This window comes from Bubalus kerabau, chromosome 16 (genome assembly GCF_029407905.1).
Source record: "Bubalus kerabau isolate K-KA32 ecotype Philippines breed swamp buffalo chromosome 16, PCC_UOA_SB_1v2, whole genome shotgun sequence".
NCBI classification, from domain to species: Eukaryota; Metazoa; Chordata; class Mammalia; order Artiodactyla; family Bovidae; genus Bubalus; species Bubalus kerabau.
In genome coordinates, this window is record NC_073639.1 from 22,380,218 (window position 1) to 22,399,369 (window position 19,152).

Below are 19,152 nucleotides of genomic sequence, written 5' to 3' on the forward strand. Positions count from 1 at the left end.
CAGTGTGGCACTTTACTAGAAAAGTGCAAACAGCCATTTGAAAACTGTTATTTGAAAAAACAAAAACCTTAGAGAGTAGACCAGAAAGTCTAACTGTCCAAACCAAGAGAATGATTAAGGTAAGAGAGACTATGAAAAAACACCAATATTTCTAATAATATTTGTCTTTGTGTGGTGGGACCATGGATAGCTTTCTTCTTTCTAAAATGAAGGTAATTTGGGATTAAGGAGAATACTTGTGTGTGTGTTTTGACAGGTAGGGGTGTGTGTGTCTTGACAGGTAGGGGTACGTGTGTCTTGACAGGTAGGGGTACGTGTGTCTGTGTCTGGTGTGACAGAGAGGGGTGTGGGAGATACCCAACCCTGACAGGTATGAGTACACTGCTAAAGCACTACCCATGGTCCCATCAAGTCCAGACTTTGGCTCATTAGCACAGACTCTCGCCAGATGATCCCTGCTTGTGAGATGGTTTTTAGGTGTCCAGCACTGTCAAGTTTCACAGCTTATATAAGCATGAGAAATGAAAGACGATGCTTGCATCTAAGTGAATTTTAAGAGCATGCTAATGAGAGAAAAAAATAAAAAGATCCTCCTTCAGTGTATGTAATAGATAGCTAAATTCAGTTACACTTGCTTCTTTATAATGCCTATGCAGAACCAGGAGAAACTACTAAGCTTGATTCATAGTAATGATTTTATCTAAAACATTAAAAAATGTATAGGAGGTTAAGCTGCCTGTTTCATAGGATTAAAATGTGACATATACACATTTGCCTCTGCCATACAAAAAGTGTGTAACCTGTCAATGACCCACTAGAGTAAAAACTGAAGCTGTTTTAGAGGCTGAGATAAGGACAAAATAAACTGATTACCTGATAATCTGTGTGGCAATGAATCAGAATTCCTTTTCAGAAAAGTTTCATTAAAGTTCTTTGGATTCGTTGCTCCAAAAAGACGATTCATTTCTTGTTTTAATACTGTTCTAACTGCATCGGGTAAATCTTTACTTTCACACACTGCTGAACAAATTAAAATCAAACTCTTATTAGCAGTTAGATACTGATACAATTTATGGAATTAAGAAATTACCTACCTGATGAGGTCAATAAAACAAAGCAATTATATATACAAAGACTGGATAAACTTACTAATAATCCAACAATTTTCTAAAGGCTACCAAATATAGTGCAGAAGATTAAAAGAATTTTCCTCACCCTATCCCATCTTCTTCTATATCCAAGTAAACCATTACAAATTTATCAGTTTAAAAAAGCCATGGATCTTTATATTCAATGATTATGTGAACTGAGCTATCACTACATAGTAATTTCCAAGCGACCGCCAAAGCATTTTCCTGTAAGGGACACACTGCTGTCATCACATGCTTTGGCATTCAGAGATGGAAAAGCTGACTCCCAATCTCTCCGGGCTGAATCCTAGTTTGGTATAGAGAGACAGTCTGGAGCTTTAAGCCAGACAGACCTGAGCATGATTTGAGTGTGGACAAATCATAAGCTCTCTGAACCTATTCCTTGATCTGTAAAATTGAGGTGATATCTAACCCAGAAGACCACAGTAAGAAAAAGCTACAAATAAAATGTTATTGTTTAGTCGCTAAGTCGTGGCTGCCTAGCCAGGCTCCTCTCTCCATGGAATTTTCCAGGCAAGAATACTGGAGTGTATAGCCATTTCCTGCTCCAAGGGATGGTCCCAACAAAGGGATCAAACTGTATCAAGCCCATGTCTCCTGCACTGGCAGGTGGATTCTTAGAGCTGAGTCATCTGGGAAGCCCCACAAATAAAATAGCTAATGACATAACAGATATTCCATATACTGTAGGTACTATTTTTGTCACAGACTGAAGAAAACATAAATAGATTTTCCTTATGATTATGATTAGAAACTATTGTTGTGGCTTTCAAACTCTTGACTACAACCAAGTATCTGTACTCTGATAAGCATGTTTCCTATAGACATAACTTATTATGGGAAGCAAAAATTTCACAGAACACTGACCCTTACACTGTGCAGCACATTCTTGTATCTTATACTCTAATTTATTTCTATTTTAAGTTTTCAAATGCTTTCAAACGATAATGACCCACTCAACTTTCATTTTCTCACTAATAGATCACTACCCTACGTTTAAAAAACACTGAACTTTTGAATAGCAAACTTCCAAATGAAATATTCTACATGTAGTCAGTAACTAAATAATTGATTGATATGTTCCCTTTGCTGGTTGAACAGCATTTCTTCTATCATTCTATAGAATTGGTTAACTCAAATAAATGAGCTACTAATTAAAGAATTTAGCTTAATCTCCATTATGCCTGTATTTTCAACTTGGATTTGGCAATTTTATCAATATTTGTCTTGCGGGTGGGGAATGGGCTTAGGAGTACAGAGTGAACTGGAAGGAGAAAATCTGTTCAAATAGGTTATAGCCAATTACAATGAATATTATGTCAACAAACAGGTATCTATAAAATTTATTACTTCTATGGGCCTCAGTGGTTTGCCTGAAATGCTTTCAGGACACTTTATATATGCACACAGGAAAGTAATTTTATGGTTCATAGCCGGAAACCATACATTCCATGTTTTTCATCACTTTTATTAACTTGTTTTCCTCAGATTAAAAAAATCTCAGAAAAATAATTTTTAAAAGCCCATACAGTTAAAAATACATAAATATATACGTCTTGTGTTTAGGATGTGTCAAAGAGGGAATATTTAAATAACTACCAACATCGACTAATAGCTATTTCCCTTTTTTTTGTATTAATAGTTTATATTAATAAAGCATTCATTTATTTAACAGATTAAAAAAAGAATGTTTCCAAAAATACTTCCTTACTGATTCACAAATTGTTTTTGGTCAACTAACTCAGTTTTCTCCTCTAATTACTAATCATGTAAACTGGAACTGCAATTTCCAGGAAGATATTACAATCAATCAACCAATCAATTCTACTGTAGCAAAATTTAGAATGTCCTATGGAAGGAGCAGCCTCAAATGTCCCAGATTTATTAAATAATCTTTTATGGGTGAAGACTAATGGAGGCACAGGGAGTCAATCTAAATATTTTGTGACACTGATAAAAAACTAACCAAAAATTACTGACATCTCAAGAAAGTAAAAAATCTCAGACTATCCAATTGTCTTCCATGATATATTAAACCTTTTCCAAGGGGCCTATGAGTTGAGTCCTGAGATACCCTAAAATTAAAACAACGTTTGGTTCATGTTATTATCAGACTGAATAAGTTTAGTTATCATCAACAATTAAAAGTCACATTAAAGAGGGGGCTGATTCTTAGCAAAAAGAGTTTCCCTGGGTTCCCACACTAGCCAGCATTTTTTGGCTAAAATTTCGGTAGAAAAGGATATTTTGTGTGAGATAATTATTACTCACTACTGGTTACAGTACAAGCTACTAAGTGATTACTACTCAACACAGCAAAATAAATAAATGACCATATTAATTAAGCGAGGTTTTTTTTTGGAGGAAATACATTACATAAGTACAGATGAGAAATAATCTGCAGAGAAAAGGAAAAAATGAGTTTGTACAAATGAGAGAGGAAGATAATATACGATTCATTATAGATTAAGGTGACCAAAACTTACTAATTTTAAAAACATTTAAGGGAACATAAACATGTAAGCAGGTATCAAAACAAATGAATACCTAAGGTCCTAATTCTACTTAGAACTGACCAGAAATATAATAAAAATTGCCTTAAGTTCTACAATTTAAAAAAAAAGTGAAAAACTTGGAAGAGATACTACCATTCTCATAATTAAAGGGGGAAGGGGACATCCTATACAGTAAACGACTTCGGGGGCGATTACTACTTACACTGGTAGTGTCATGTTCTGGAGATTTGGAGACGCTCATAACCATGCTACAGTGAACACTCACCTAGAGAACCTTCTACAACTGATGAAGTAAGTGTGGAGCCATTGTTTTTTCTTTTTCCTCCATAATTTCTGGAAAGGTGTTATTGTGAGGGTTTCTTTGTAAAGAAATGACTACAATATAACTTAACATGACAAGTGTGTTCCTGAGAAGTTACTTCAAAATCAAGTATTTTTCTCAAGAACTAAATATATTAATTAGTAAAAGGAACTCAGGGGGTTTGCAGTAAAAAGATGCCTAAATTTAGTCAAAATAAGGATTACTTTGTAAATCTCTTCCTGACAATGATGTCAGATAATACCTGAAGCAATGACAACAGGTAACATTAATGCCACTCAATTAATTCTTACTTTTAATGTTGGACCATTCTTTGTTCTTTTAAAGTTCATAAACATTTTAATTTTCTGAAACAACTGTTCCAAGAAAATGGTTATATGTTCATCAAGCCACACACTCATTAGAAGTATATGTTTGTCACTTCCAATTTATATTTCAAATGAATATAACTCTAACTCCATAAACTTTATATGTACTATTTTATTATCTTTCAGGAAAGGACTGTATAAAAATGAAGTGTGTATATACTGAAAATAGCTTGAATGCATTTCATCCTAACTGAAAATGATTTATGGCTGTTATTTCCAGCCTTAACTTTTTGATTCATGATTTCAAAAATTTTTTTTCTTTAATACCAAAAAAAAAGACTAAAAAGAAACTTCCTTATTTTCACTAAATACAGCAATTAGTTCTACTTTCTATAATATGACTACATTCTTACTTTCAGAATTTTTTAAAATTGGGGGGAAATTTTCTATGATTTAGCCTCTGTAACAGGAAATCACTTTTTTGACAAGCATAAATATGATCTAAGTAAGGCTTTACCTTTTCTTATAAGTCAAAATAATGTTAACTGGGACAGTTTAGCATTTTCAAAAGAATGATTGGGAAACCTGGTTTAATCTCACTATTTTTATATAATGCATGGATTCACATGGGGTTGAGTATTTAGCAATGAGACAGCTAACAGTATTTTCAAATTCTGCAGACTGTTCTACTAAACACTGAATTTCTCCTTATCCGGTTACTTAAAAACCAAAGCAAAAAAAACATTACTTGACTACAGAAGTACTTTATTCTAAATTTAAAACTCTGGTAGTAGAAAGAACAATATGAAGATCTGGGTCTCATTCCTGTTTCTTTACTAATTATTGGTGTTACCGTAAATAAGTAATTTAGTGTTTTAGCGTCCTAGATTTCTCAACTATGAGAGACAATTGGCATAATATTCCGCCTTTTGTTTCTAAAATTCTGTAGCTTTGCTGCTGCTGCTAAGTCGCTTCAGTCGTGTCCGACTCTGTGCGACCCCATAGACGGCAGCCCACCAGGCTCCCCCGTCCCTGGGATTCTCCAGGCAAGAACACTGGAGTGGGTTGCCATTTCCTTCTTCAATGCATGAAAGTGAAAAGTGAAAGTGAAGTCGCTCAGTCGTGTGTGACTCCTAGCGACCCCATGGACTGCAGCCTACCAGGCTCCTCTGTCCATGGGATTCTCCAAGCAAGAGTACTGGAGTGGGGTGCCATTGCCTTCTCCGAACCTTTACTTCACATTAAAACTTACATATGGATCTTACTGACTAAACACTTGAAAAGGACAACAATTTGTTTTAAAGTTACTTTTACCCTACATTTACTGACAAAAATTTTATGATTCAAATCATTATACTAGAGACAGGTAAACGAGATAATTTGTCAATTTCAAAGAGATTTTTTAATTTTACAACAATTAACTACATCACATAATGAAATACGATTCAAAATTTCAACTTATTAACCTTTAAGAAACAGAAATAAAGATGATTCTCAAATATCTGGACGGAATGATTCTGTGTAAAAATCAACATTTCTAGCCTTAAAATAAAGACCTTCACCACAAAGAAAAGACTTGTTTTTTCCACAGGCTAATTTAATACACAACAGCTTTAAAATGATTTGAGTTTATAACAAACTTGTATAAATCACTTATTCAGTCACTATCAGCTGCTGTAGTCAAATACTTAAGTAACAGAAAATTAAAACATACCAGTACTAAAGAGTCGAATCATACATTCATGAAGCCAGGGATGACTAGAATCAATAGCAAATGCTCTCTTTACTGATTGTAGCATCAAAAGAAACTTTTCTAGAAAAAGAAAAAGATATATTTTGATCATTTAATAAAAAGAGATACCCTCCTGTAGAGGACTAATAGTATTTTACAAATAGAAAAACTCATTTAGAGTCAATCACATCTGGACAGCAACATATGACTGAAGCAACTGACTTCCTCAGGTTAGCAACATTAGCTAATATTTTCCACACAACATTAAGAAAAATGGTTTTATTAAGTATAAAAAATTTAGATAGAAAACTTCATTGTTTATGCTTGAAAGTAACATTGCTTACACCTTTCTTGTGTTTTGCGACATGTGAAATCATTTCCCTTCCACCTCACTGTTCCTCTCCGGTCAATCCCTGGCTTCTCTTCCCCATCAAAGGTAGAGTACTGACCAAGGTTGTTTTTAATCACTTTCTAATCTTTCCCAATGCTATCTCTTCCCACCCCATCCCTCATGTTTTCCAAGCTTTAGTAGTGTCTCCACCTGTTGGATGGAAAAGTGCACCCAAATACTCACCACAATTCCAAGTCTCATCCACAGCCGTCTTTGTTAAGACTTTTCTAATAGGGTACAACTCTCCAAATACCAAAATTTGAAACCCTAAGCTCCTCTGACAATTCCTTTTCCCCTAACCGCTACACTCAGAAAGCGAAAAATACAGCTATGTCCTTTATTATTGCCCTTTCTATGCTGTAGCAATGGACTCCAAATGCTGGAGAGTGACTGAGAGGTAGTACATAGCAAAGAAGCCAACTCAGTAGGATTCAGACTGCCTTTCACTACTTAAAGCAGAATAGCTTTTGTATTTTACACTTTGGGGTTCCATGCAAAAATATTTGTTTAAAAAATATTTGCTTAAAAGAGAGCTATGTTAACTATTAACAAAACTTTAAAATTACTGGATTATTTATTAAACTAATTTTCCCAATTACGACAGGAGCACTGTGGAAAATAGAAAATATAGAAAAAAGTATTTTAATCCCTCAAACTCCATCAAGAGACAATCTCTTATGTTTTGATCTTTTTTCTTCTTAGCTAGTATTCTATTTTACATACTCATATAAGTATCTTAATAAAGATTAAAATAAACTATAGTTAGTTCTGAACCTTATTTTGAAACAATGTTATACAGTAACCTTTCCCCAGAATTTGATAATCATGATTTTTTAATGGATACTCTACAGACGTATCATTTTATTCTATGTCTTTTAGCAGGACAGTTACTGTTTGGAGGAGTAACTTTTGTCAGATGTTACTAACCACGTTCTCTTTCCTTGAATACATATCACCTTAGTGATAAAATTTTTTTTTTCAATGAACCATTTGGATTACATCAATACCATAAAATCTTCTTAGTATATCTACTACATATAGCTTATAAGAATTCTAAATCTAGCAACCAAAATCCTCCATCTAACCTTTACCTGGCTTAGGCAGGTAACAAAGGCAACCTCAACATTATTTATACACACTTGTTTTCTCTTAATAGATATTCTTCCCTTCTATGCATCTTTTCTTTTAGAAGTATGGTCTGTTCTTTGAGATACACCTCAAACATCGCATCTTCTATCTGTAACAATGGCTAATGGTTGACATTATTTACTGCTTATTGTGTACCAGACACTATTCTAAGATCTATGTGTATTATTTAGTTACTAAATTTTATCCACATATGAGCATGATAATCACTATATTTCACCTTAATTTTAGTTACATACTGTAAATCTATTTTTTATTTTAATGCCCCAGGAGAGAGAATCACATCACTGTACGTCCCCGTAACATGTTGTAAAAAGCAGGCATTTCTTTGTGAGGAAGCAGCACTTGCATTTGTCAAAATATCCTACAGTGGTGAGGCCATCAGAATTGGCAACTATATTCTGAGAAATAGTGATCAATTTTATCAGAGCCACTATTCCCTAATTGCCTACCTTTCCTAAAGTAAATCTCAAAGGCAAAAAGATGAGTTTCTATCTTGTTCTTCACCAAGTTCTTCAATGGCGTTAAAAATTTAATAGCTTCTTCCAATGGAGTTTCAACCTAACAAAAATAAGAGATATTATACAAATGGAAGCAAGATTTGGGGAGGGGATGTCAATTTACTCTTTCTATTTATTAAAAACACTTTTTCGGTAAAAACCACTTACCAGTCACCCAGAAATACACTGCCATATTTTACCCTCCCACAATCTAAAGGAAGGGGATTCTGAACTCCTCATTCACTGAGATTATACATTATCTGTGGATAGAAACTATCCAACAAGTAAAGAAGAAGATAAAATAGAATGAGAACCAGGAAAGGAAAGACAGGAAGAGAAACAGGTAAGATAGCCAAGGGCGGGGGCCGGGGGGAGAAAGGATGTGGAACAGGATGACAGGATGACAAGGGCTAAGAACTGTAGAGAACATTAAAAAATGAGAGGAAGTTGAGTATAATCAAGCCATTAAAAAATAGTACAATATCCATTCTGTGTTGCTTTGTTCCACTCCGAATTCTACAGAAATCCATATTTATTCAAATGCCATACTACAGGTGCGGTGTCATTTGAAAAGTTTTACATTTACAGAATGCTGTCTCTACCACCCTGTGAGTACTGAGACAGGCCTAGTCTCTGTAGACTGGGGCCGGGCTAGGGCACAACACTATATTCGCACTCAGCACTGGGTCCTTATACTTGCCCTCTCTCATCACTGAGGCAATAACAATGTACCCTCAGTGGAATTCAGATGTGCCGTATCTGTCCAACATGACTCTGCCCATACAGTAATTTGTGGTTTCACCAACACAGATTTAGGCCAAGGAAATTATTTAACAGCATTAAAAACAAAATCAAGTTAAACAGCAAGTGGTGTCTATAGGATTTACCCTGTACTAGTATGTAAAACCGGAGAAGGCAATGGCACCCCACTCCAGTACTCTTGCCTGGAAAATCCCATGGACGGAGGAGCCTGGTGGGCTGTGGTCCATGGGGTCGCGAAGAGTCGGACACGACTGAGCGACTTCACTTTCCCTTTTCACTTTCATGCACTGGAGAAGGAAATGGCAACCCACTCCAGTGTTCTTGCCTGGAGAATCCCAGGGACGGGGGAGCCTGGTGGGCTGCCATCTATGGGGTCGCACAGAGCCGGACACAACTGAGGCGACGCAGCAGCAGCAGCAGCAGCAGCATGTAAACACCTAGTCATTATTCAAGGATATAAGCTCTAAACCAGAAATCAGTATGTGGCAGTATCACTACTGTAATAGTTGTAGATATCAAGAGACGGAGGAGAAAACAGGGGCCCTCATAAGTATACCTTTCTCACACTGGTGAATATTCTGCTTCTTATTCCCATGACTCTTTTTTAATTAATTTATTTTTTATTGAAGAATAATTGCTTTACAGAATTTTGCTGTTTTCTGTCAAACCTCAATAACGCTATGCTTTAATGAGTTAGAATTTGTGGTATACAGGGGAGAAATGGTTACCAGGGAAAGTAGAGAACTGGAAACTGAAATTACCACCCAGCTATAGCAAGCTTTTCAATTCCTTAAGAAGTACACACTGAAGTGAAGGTCACTACATTGACCAGGATAATTTACTGGAGAGAGACATGGCTGCTATCATTATAAAATAGAAACAAAAAAGGATATTTTGAAGTTGAATCATTACAAGCATTGGTAGTGGTGATGAAAGCCACTCAGTCATGTCCGACTCTTTGAGACCCCATGGACTATACAGTCCATGGAATTCTCCAGGCCAGAATACTGGAGTGGGTAGCCTTTCTCTTCTCCAGGGGATCTTCCCAACCCAGGGATCGAACCCAGGTCTCCCACATTACAGGTGGATTCCTTACCAGCTAAGCCACAAAGGAAGCCCATTACAAGCACTACTGTGACTGAGATTGAGTATTTTAATTTAAAAAGAGAAAACAGAGAAATTAATTCTGTCTGAAACGCTAATAAATGAAAACATATGCCCTCAAAGGAGATGTGGATTTCTTGTCCCCACATGCTTCTGTGGGCCTCTCAAAGGTAAGACTTTGTCAAGTTAAATTTAAATGATAAAATATTATGAACATAACCAAGACAAAGCTAACTACATTCTACAGCTACATATATATAATGCAGGAGAGAGTGATATAAACAAAAGCATATAAATAGGGATGATGTTCCACAACCAGAGCTTTAGGATAAACTACCCTTGAAAATCCCTGAAGTTAAGACACACAGATATAGCTATGAATATACAATATCACTAGTTTGTGTTGTATGTATGAAAACCATATATTTAAGTATCAAAATCGCAATCACTGTAGTAAGACAGTCACACTATGACAGGCATATAAGAACTGTCATATAAGAGATGGCCGTCAAACCTCCCACATCTCAAACTCAGGTGGGGTCCTGATGTTCACTGAGATAAGCACTGGGTGGGACTGCCAGCGTTATGTACACTCTTTTCTGTCTCTCTCTCAAAAATGCAGGGGGTGCAGATTCAAGATCAGAGTTAACATCCCACAAGCCTTGCAGCCAAAAGCCCAAAACAGAAGCAATACTGTAACAAATTCAATAAAGACTTAAAAAAATGGTCCACCTCCAAAAAAAAAAAAAATCTTTAAAAATACCAACTAAAAACTACTGCCTCATGGTAGTTGGATAAGCAAGCAATACATTCCATCAAGCTTTCAGATTTACATTCAGTTAATTCAATATTAAGCTAATAAACCTCTTATTTTCCTTCTCTCTTTCTTAACTAGAATAGCTGCTAATTTAACAATGCTTTTATTTAAATTACCTTGATCTAGTGAACTAAATTTATCATTTACTACCTGGAAGAATGATGAAATATAAGATCACCAAAACAAAAAGAAACAAGCAAAAATAGCAACTATAGATTACAGACCCATAATTGGCAGGCAGTTTTTAAAACAGCCTGCGACGCCCCTCCTGATTGTGACAGCGTGGTGTAAAGTCTGGCCTTGCCACCACTTTGGGGTATGGGTGAGTGTGGATTCTATTAGATGCAGGCATCTTGGATGCAGGCATCCTAGAAAAAGAAAGGTGTTACGTGCCTAACAGGTAAGAACAGTGTATACTGAAGAGGAGTCCATGAAACCGGGTGCCTTCCACTAGGCTCCTTCCAAATAAAGGAGTCAAAAATACTTTCTATAGTGCTTTTGCTGTGAGACTTTACAACGCTCTAGCTACAAATGATTAGACTATAACTTGACATCTGGCCCCAAAGCAGCTATCACAGGCTAAGCAAAGAAAATGGAACAGCGTGTAAGGAGACCAAGTGTGAGAAATCTGCTATGCAGGGCACTCCTTATCAGATAGCAACTACAGACAAACAGAGCCCTTCTTTAAACTATAAAGAAAGACATAAAGAGTTACAGGAAAAAAAGTCATTAAGTCATGAGACAGAGAGAAAATGGAAAGAATGAGAGTAGCAGGCAGTCAGTGATGGTGGTAAAAGTGGTAGTAAGAAAAAAGCGGAGGCATAAAGATGGAAGGCCCGTAAAGTTGGTATTATCCCAAAGGAACTCTGCAGTTCTCCATGGGGCCTGAAAGGTCAATTTTCCGTGCTTCTTCACATCCCTGTATAGTAGTCTTTCAATAAACTCCCAACAACAATAAAAAGGCAGTATCTTTGTTTCTAAAAAGCACAAAATTATTTGTCAATACAGCTTTGTGAAATCCAACCTACATTTATCAATGGTTCTTAAATAGCAATAATGCTATATTACTGTCCATCTGCTAGGATATAATTCTAAAAGCATTTTCGAACTTTATTTGTTAGGTGTTACAACTTTCCTTAGTTACAAACCAATCAATGACTTTGAATTTTTAGTTACTAATAAGGCTCAACTCTAGGGTTATTATTTATTATATTGCTTTAACATAATAAAGGATGCAGTTACTCGCACATGGAGTAGGAGGGTGTCAAGGGTCAGAAGAAAAGTGCATAGGTATGTTACTGATCAAAATGATTTACATGACAATGAATGCCTTGGTTTCAGTCTAACAGTTAAAAATGGCGGATAAGATTTTTGGCTTAGGGAAAATATTTGAGGACTTTAAAGATATTAGGTACAAATAGTTAAGTACAATACCCTGTAAGTTGACAACACGAGTGAGAAACATATAGAATTCACTTTTTAAGACGCTCAATTTAGACTATATAAAAACTTAAATGCTACCTACCACTTATAACTCTGATGCTGGGAGGGATTGGGGGCAGGAGGAGAAGGGGACGACAGAGGATGAGATGGCTGGATGGCATCACTGACTCCATGGATGTGAGTCTGGGTGAACTCCAGGAGTTGGTGATGGACAGGTAGGCCTGGCGTGCTGCGATTCATGGGGTCGCAAAGAGTCGAACACGACTGAGCGACTGAACTGAACCACTTATAACAGACTACATTCTTTACACATATATTTTCTCTAGTCCTAACATCTTGTCTAGTAATGATTTTTCCTAGTCACATTTTATAATTGAGAAAACCATCAGAGAAGTTAGACAGAGTGTCTAAGATACACAGTGACATCTAAGAGCTAACTATGTGGTCCCAGATCAGAATGACTCAAAAGCCAAAACTTTCCAATATACCATACACAGTACTCAGAATCATTATTTCAAGTTTTAAATGTGACATACAATCAGAAAAGAGAGAAGAGAAAGGAAAGAAGGAAAACGAAAACTTACTCTAAAATCTATCATCAAATTGGCTAAAAAGACTATAAAAACAAGAGCTGGTCATGAAATTTCACTCAGTTGTGCTAAGTACTATTTTTAAGTACCTTGGCCAGTTTCTCCGGAATAAGCTCTTCTTTTGGGCCTCCAATTTCCTCATCATCATCATCCTTCTTCTTTTTCTGATTTCTCTGCTGCTTTTCTTTTTCTGCATTTTTTTTCTCTTCCTCTATCTGGGCTTTCTTTTGAGCTCTTCTTTGTTTATTACGTAGCTTCTTTAGCTCTTTATCAGACATGTTTGCTGTAAGCAGTGTTAATAAAACCATCACATGTTAATCAGATTTATAATGATCAATTACTACTATATATTAAGAATACTCCCAACTCCCATTAAAAATGTTTCATATTACACATGTTCATGTGCCTTTAATAAGGCTGCATTTGTTAAAGTACATAAACATCTTCAAAAAATTTGTGAAACCAAGAGGAGACCTACTGTGACAAGCACAGCAAAGCACAAAAGCATGAGTTCCTCCAGCAAAATTAAACTACTCGCAGTTCTAAGAATGTAACACGCGGTTTCAGATCCCTACGGCACTGTACTATGCTTTCGTTAGGCCCTCTCTAATTCCGTCAAACAGTGCCGCCACCATGCCTTACGTATTCTGCTTGTCGTGATACTTTATACATCTGTTTCTCTTTTAGACTGTGAGCTCCTTGGTGGAAGAAACTTTATTTTACTCAAAATCTTTCTGCTGTCAAGGCCTAGTAGCATACCAAAACACACAGAAAACACTCAAATATCTGTTGAAGGAAGAATGAATAACTGTATAGTAAATTTAAAATGTGACATTAAAAATTAACAATTATTCTGAGGTACAAGCCACAAAATGTTTTAAAGAAAGTCTAGAAATCTCTGATAAACATGCTATAATACAGTGGGAAAACTGTATTGTGTAGACTTAAAGCAATAAATCTGAAAGCCACATGTTCAACAGGTATTTGAAAAACACTTGCTAATGAAATGAAAAAAGTCATTCTAAAACACTCTACCACTATGGTGATTTTTAAATATGCCCACAAATTCTTCCCTTCAAAAAGTAAAGCCTATTTCCCCTTCCCTTGAATGTGAGCTATACTTAGTGACTAGAGTCTAACTAATAGAATGTACTAGAAGTGAATATGTATGACATCCAAGATTAGGAAACACAAGCACTGTGGAGTCCTATTTGCTTTCTCTTGGATCACTCAGAGGAAGCCCGCTGTCATGTTGTGAAGAAACCCAAACCACCTCACGCTAACACCCATGTGGCCAAGAACAGAACTCTGGCCATGAGTAAGCCATCCTGAAGTAAATTCTCCAACCCAGGCCAATCCTTTGATGCCTTGGCTGATATCTTGATGTCAAGAAGAGAAAAATGGGTAATAGAAACCTGTGTACTGACATCCATACAACATAGTTTTCAGTATGACTTTATAATAAGCTTTGGGCTTCCCTGGGGGCTAAGGAGTAAAGAGTCCACCTGCCAAAGCAGGAGATGCAGGTTCAATTTCTGGGATGGGAAGATACCCTGGAGAAGAAAATGGCAACCCACTCCAGTATTTTTGCCTAGAAAATCCCATGGACAGAGGAGCTTGGCAGGCTACAGCGCATGGGGTTACAAAGAGTCAGACACGACTTAACAACTAAACAACAAGAATAAATTTTAATATATGTGAGAACAAGACACCATGCCCACAATCCACCAAAATATTTTTTCAGAGCTTAGATTATGATAAAAGTGACATTTTAAACTTATGGATAACCTATTCAAATAAGAACTATTTTGAAGTCAGCAGTGTTTTATTTGGAGATAAAAAGCCACCCTTCACCTCCCATCACATATGAAAGTTATCTCCAGATGATCACACAGCCAAATGTAAAAATAACAAAGCAAACATTACGAGAAAACAAAGAAGATATTTATAAATGTGTTACACATTTTGAAGGAGAAAAGCCTTTCTAAGCCAAGACCCAGAGGCCATAAAGGACTAAAATAGTTTTGTCTTAGAAAAATTAAAACTTTTACATAATGAAAGATACCCATCATAAAGAAACCTAAGACCTAAGCAACAGGAAGAAAACATTTGCAACACATAAATAAGGATTAAGGTCCTGAACACATACAGAGAGATCTCCTACAAACCAAGAAGTTTCAAAATAAAATAGGTAAAAGATATGAACAGGCAATTCATGTAAGAAACCCAAAAGCAGGACTTCCCTGGTGGTCCAGTGATTAAGAATCTGCCTTGCAATTCTTCCCCCTTGAAAGAGACTCAGGATACAGGGAACTAAGATCCCACATGCCTCAGAGCAACTAAGCCTGCAAGCCACAACTACTGAGCTCTGTATCACAATTACTGAGCTCTGTGCCACAACTACTCAATCCGTGCGCTGCAACAAAAGACCCACACTATGCAATGAAGCTCCTGTGTGTTACAACTAAGACCCAAAGCAGCCAAATAAATAAATGATTATAAATTAGATGTTTTCCCCTAAGTAACAAAAATGTAAAGGATGAACAATTTTCACTGTTAGCAATAAAATAAAAGACAATCTCAATACACTGTTGGTGGCAACAAAAACTTTTATGGAAGGCTATGCAATTCTCATCATCTTTGACCTAGTAATTCCCTATTCTAACAATCCCTGCTAAACAAATATGTGCACAATGATGACTTACAGGACATTTACTTTAGCACTGTAACGGGGAAGAGGGAACCCTAGTTCCCATTAACAAAATTTAAAATGTTGTAAATTTTAGAACATTGTGAATGATATCATCCCATTTATGGGTTAAAAAAATAAAACGAACAAAACAACCAAAAGAACCACCCTGAAACATATGTGCATATGAAACTGAAAATGGTAATTGTGCACAAAAGAAACTGAACATTTAATAGGGATAGCCCTTTGAAAGGAGAAAACCTTCAGGAGGGAGAAAAGTGAAGACAGATTTTCACATATGCTAGGTGTTTTTTCTGAGTTGCTTTAACTGTGTATATTCCAGAGTTAATTGTGTATGGGGACTTCCCTGGTGGTCCAGTGGTTAGTACTACACACTACCACTGCAGGGGGTATGGGTTCAATTCCTGGTTTGGGAACTAAGATCTTGCATGCCACATGCGTAGGAAAAAAAAAAAAAGTTAATTGTATATTATTTGCAGAATTCGAAGAAGATGTGGAAGGCAGGAAGAGTAAATAGGAAAGTAAATAAGCAAAGCCAGAGGATCACTGATATCATCTTCAGTTATAAATTGTCCTATAGATTCTCACTAGCATTTTCTTTCCAGCTGAAGCAATAACAACAGAGATTTAAGTGAAATCTGTGCAAGGGTTTCAATATGTGACCTTAGAATCTTCTAAATTGTTCTTGCTGCTGCTGCTAAGTCACTTCAGTCATGTCCGACTCTATGCGACCCCATAGATGGCAGCCCACCAGGCTCGCCCGTCCCTGGGATTCTCCAGGCAAGAACACTGGAGTGGGTTGCCATTTCCTTCTCCAGTGCAGGAAAGTGAAAAGTGAAAGTGAAGTCGCTCAGCCCTGTCCGACTCCTAGCGACCCCATGGACCGCAGCCTACCCGGCTCCTAGTCCATGGGATTTTCCAGGCAAGAGTACTAGAGTGGGTTGCCATTGCCTCTTAAATATTGTATAACAACAAATTAACAAAAGGACCCAAAGGTCTTTAGCAGGAGGAAGAATATAAAAAGTAACCAACCATAACCTCAGAAGAGGAAGAAACTCAGGACTGAGGAAAAAAATTCTGACACAGTTTTTATACCCCAACTCCTGTAACATTTTTGCCCTGAATAAAGTCACAAAATTTTTGGACAATTAATTTTTTATCTTTTTACATGTGTAGATCACTTTTATTCTGAGATCCTTTCCCAAATAATTATTTTAAGGAAGACTTCTTCCTACACATCCTGACATCTTGCTATTAAAATGGCATGTTAAAAATGGTCAAGTGATAAATCACTCAGCAATGTTACTGGCTTAATTTTAATTCTAACCTGGGTATTAACGTTCAAGCAATATCCATCTTTTAGTATGTCATGGCTTGTGCTCAGTCATGCCTCACTGTATTTGCGATCCCTCGAACTGTAGCCCACCAAGCTCCTCTGTCTATGGGATTTTCCCACCAAGAATACTGGATTGTTTTAATTGTTTTAATCTGGGTTGCCATTTCCTCTTCCAGGGGATCTCCTCAACCCAGGGATCAAACCCCCGTCTCCTGCATTGGCAGGCAGATTCTTTACCATGGAGCCACCATATTAAGTTAAAGTTGATGAAATGCAACTCCTTAAAAGCTAATGATCTATGGCTGATTCATGTTGATATTTGGCTGATAACAACAAAATTCTGTAAAGCAATTATCCTTCCATTAAAAAATAAATTAATATTTTAAAAAGCTAATGATCAGTTACAAATTCTTGCTTAACTTTTAAAGACTATAGTCAATAGTATTTTTCTTTTGTTGCTCAGAGAAATTCACAAAACAGCCATCACCGTTCTCTAAAGCATGGATAACATTGTCCCACAATGTGCAAACAGAAAGCTCAGGAAAAAGGCTTCCCTGGTGGCTCAGTGGTAAAGAATCTGCCTGCCAATGCAGGAGACACAGGTTCGATCCCTGATCTGAGATGATTCCACATGCCGTGAGGAGGCCAGGCCTGTGCAGCACAATTACTGGGCTTGTGCTCTACAGCCTATATGCCGTAACTACTGAAGCCTACGAGCCCCAGAGCCCTGCTCCACAAGAGAAGCCCCAACAAGAAGCCCATGCAAAGCAACTAGAGAGAGTGGCCCCTCCTGTGCATAACTAGAGAAAAGCCCCTGCAGCACTGAAGACCCAGCACAGCCGAAAATAAAATTATTAAAACAAAAAACCATCTTTCAAAAAAAAAAAAGCTCAGGAAAAATCGATGTTACACAAAAACATAAATATACATATAAACACCACAGAAAAGAATAACTCTTTGAATATTATACCTGTATCAGCTTCATGTTCTTTATTCTCATCTGTAAGAGGGCTGTCATGAAGCTTCAAATAGATCTCTATAGCAATTCTTGCGGCTTTGAAGTAAAATGGATGCTGTCGAAGTACATCTTCTAGCTTTAGTAAGTCCACATATGATCTAAGGGTAATCTTCCTCATACAGTATGTATGAAAGTCAAACTGGTCATCAGTGATTTCTATAAAATGCTAACAAAATTATCTTTTTTATTATAGTGAAGTACAGCAAAGAAGCTACAAAAATGAAAGCCTTGGAATTACTTGTTTCCAGGGCATGAAAATAAAAATCAGTAAAATTTTAAAATATTAAAAATTACAATAATTGGATTTGAATACTTTACATATCAATTAAGCAAATACAACAGGCCATTACCTAGCATAGTTTGTGGCATACATTAGTGACTGAATTATTTGCTGAATGAAAGGAAACACAATGCTTTATTTTTTTCTAGTTATTTTATGTTTATTTGATGAATTCACATTTTAGAATATCAATAAATATCTTTTTTTCACAATGATGCTTTAAAATATATTATTCCTTCCTTAATCATATTTAAATAAAGCTATTATCATAAATGCAACAGAATTTATTAGCATACATAATGGTGCAGTACAGTAGATTTACATGTTAAACATTCAGCTTTTATATTTAGAACAATCTGCAAAAGATTTTAATATGTAGTATTTGGCAATTTTTCTGAGAATACAAATCTGAATCCTATGCAATGAAATGTTGGTATGAGGGAGAGAAATTAGTTAGGAAGTAAGTCAAGCAACCAGAAATTAACACATTTCAACTAACCTCTGGGATTCTCAACTTGTAGTAACAAAAGAAGCATGAATTTATATAAATTATTTATATATATATTAAAAAACATTTTAAAAAGTGAAAGCCAACTACTAGTGATAGAAATGACTAAAAAGTGAAAGGACTAAGAAAAGAATAAACTTATCAGAAAATGAGAAATTATATAGGTTACAGAAGTACTGTGAAAAGGCTTCAAAGCTTGTATCTAATATTTATCAAGGGCATATGGCACCACCAATCAAACTCACAACCATGAGATTTCTAGCATAGCTTAATGAGCTTTGTATGTATTAATGAAGAAGCAGCATCAATTTGAAAGAAACATCCAAAAATCAATGAAAACATAGTCAAGATACAAACTTTCCATTAAGTTTTTCACATGAATTCTGATGGGAAGAGTAGACAATGGAGAAGTCTGCTGAATATGTAATCTATATTATTTTTATTATAAACTTTGAAAAATGTGAATAGTGATGTTTAGCAATTACTTGTTATGCATTAGAAAGTGAGAGAAAAGAAAAAAT

The 19,152-nt window shown here is 36.1% G+C and overlaps 2 protein-coding genes across 3 annotated transcripts in view; one reads left to right on the forward strand and one right to left on the reverse strand.

Annotated features, from left to right (window-relative positions):
• The window catches only part of NDUFC1 (NADH:ubiquinone oxidoreductase subunit C1), a 170,467-nt gene that overhangs the window by 84,796 nt on the left and 66,519 nt on the right, over positions 1–19,152 (forward strand). The gene's annotated exons all lie outside the window — the stretch shown is intronic.
• Positions 1–19,152, reverse strand: part of NAA15 (N-alpha-acetyltransferase 15, NatA auxiliary subunit) — a 73,128-nt gene that overhangs the window by 2,671 nt on the left and 51,305 nt on the right. The window contains exons 14-18 of one of the 2 annotated variants that reach the window (XM_055550103.1): positions 17,796–18,009; positions 12,869–13,062; positions 8,016–8,124; positions 6,009–6,107; positions 874–1,017 (exon numbers count right to left, since the gene is read on the reverse strand). In XM_055550103.1, the coding sequence (XP_055406078.1) occupies positions 874–1,017; positions 6,009–6,107; positions 8,016–8,124; positions 12,869–13,062; positions 17,796–18,009 (760 nt within the window). Of the gene's footprint in view, positions 1–873; positions 1,021–6,008; positions 6,108–8,015; positions 8,125–12,868; positions 13,063–17,795; positions 18,010–19,152 lie in introns of both variants that reach the window. The other variant, XM_055550102.1, reaches the window with a different exon arrangement.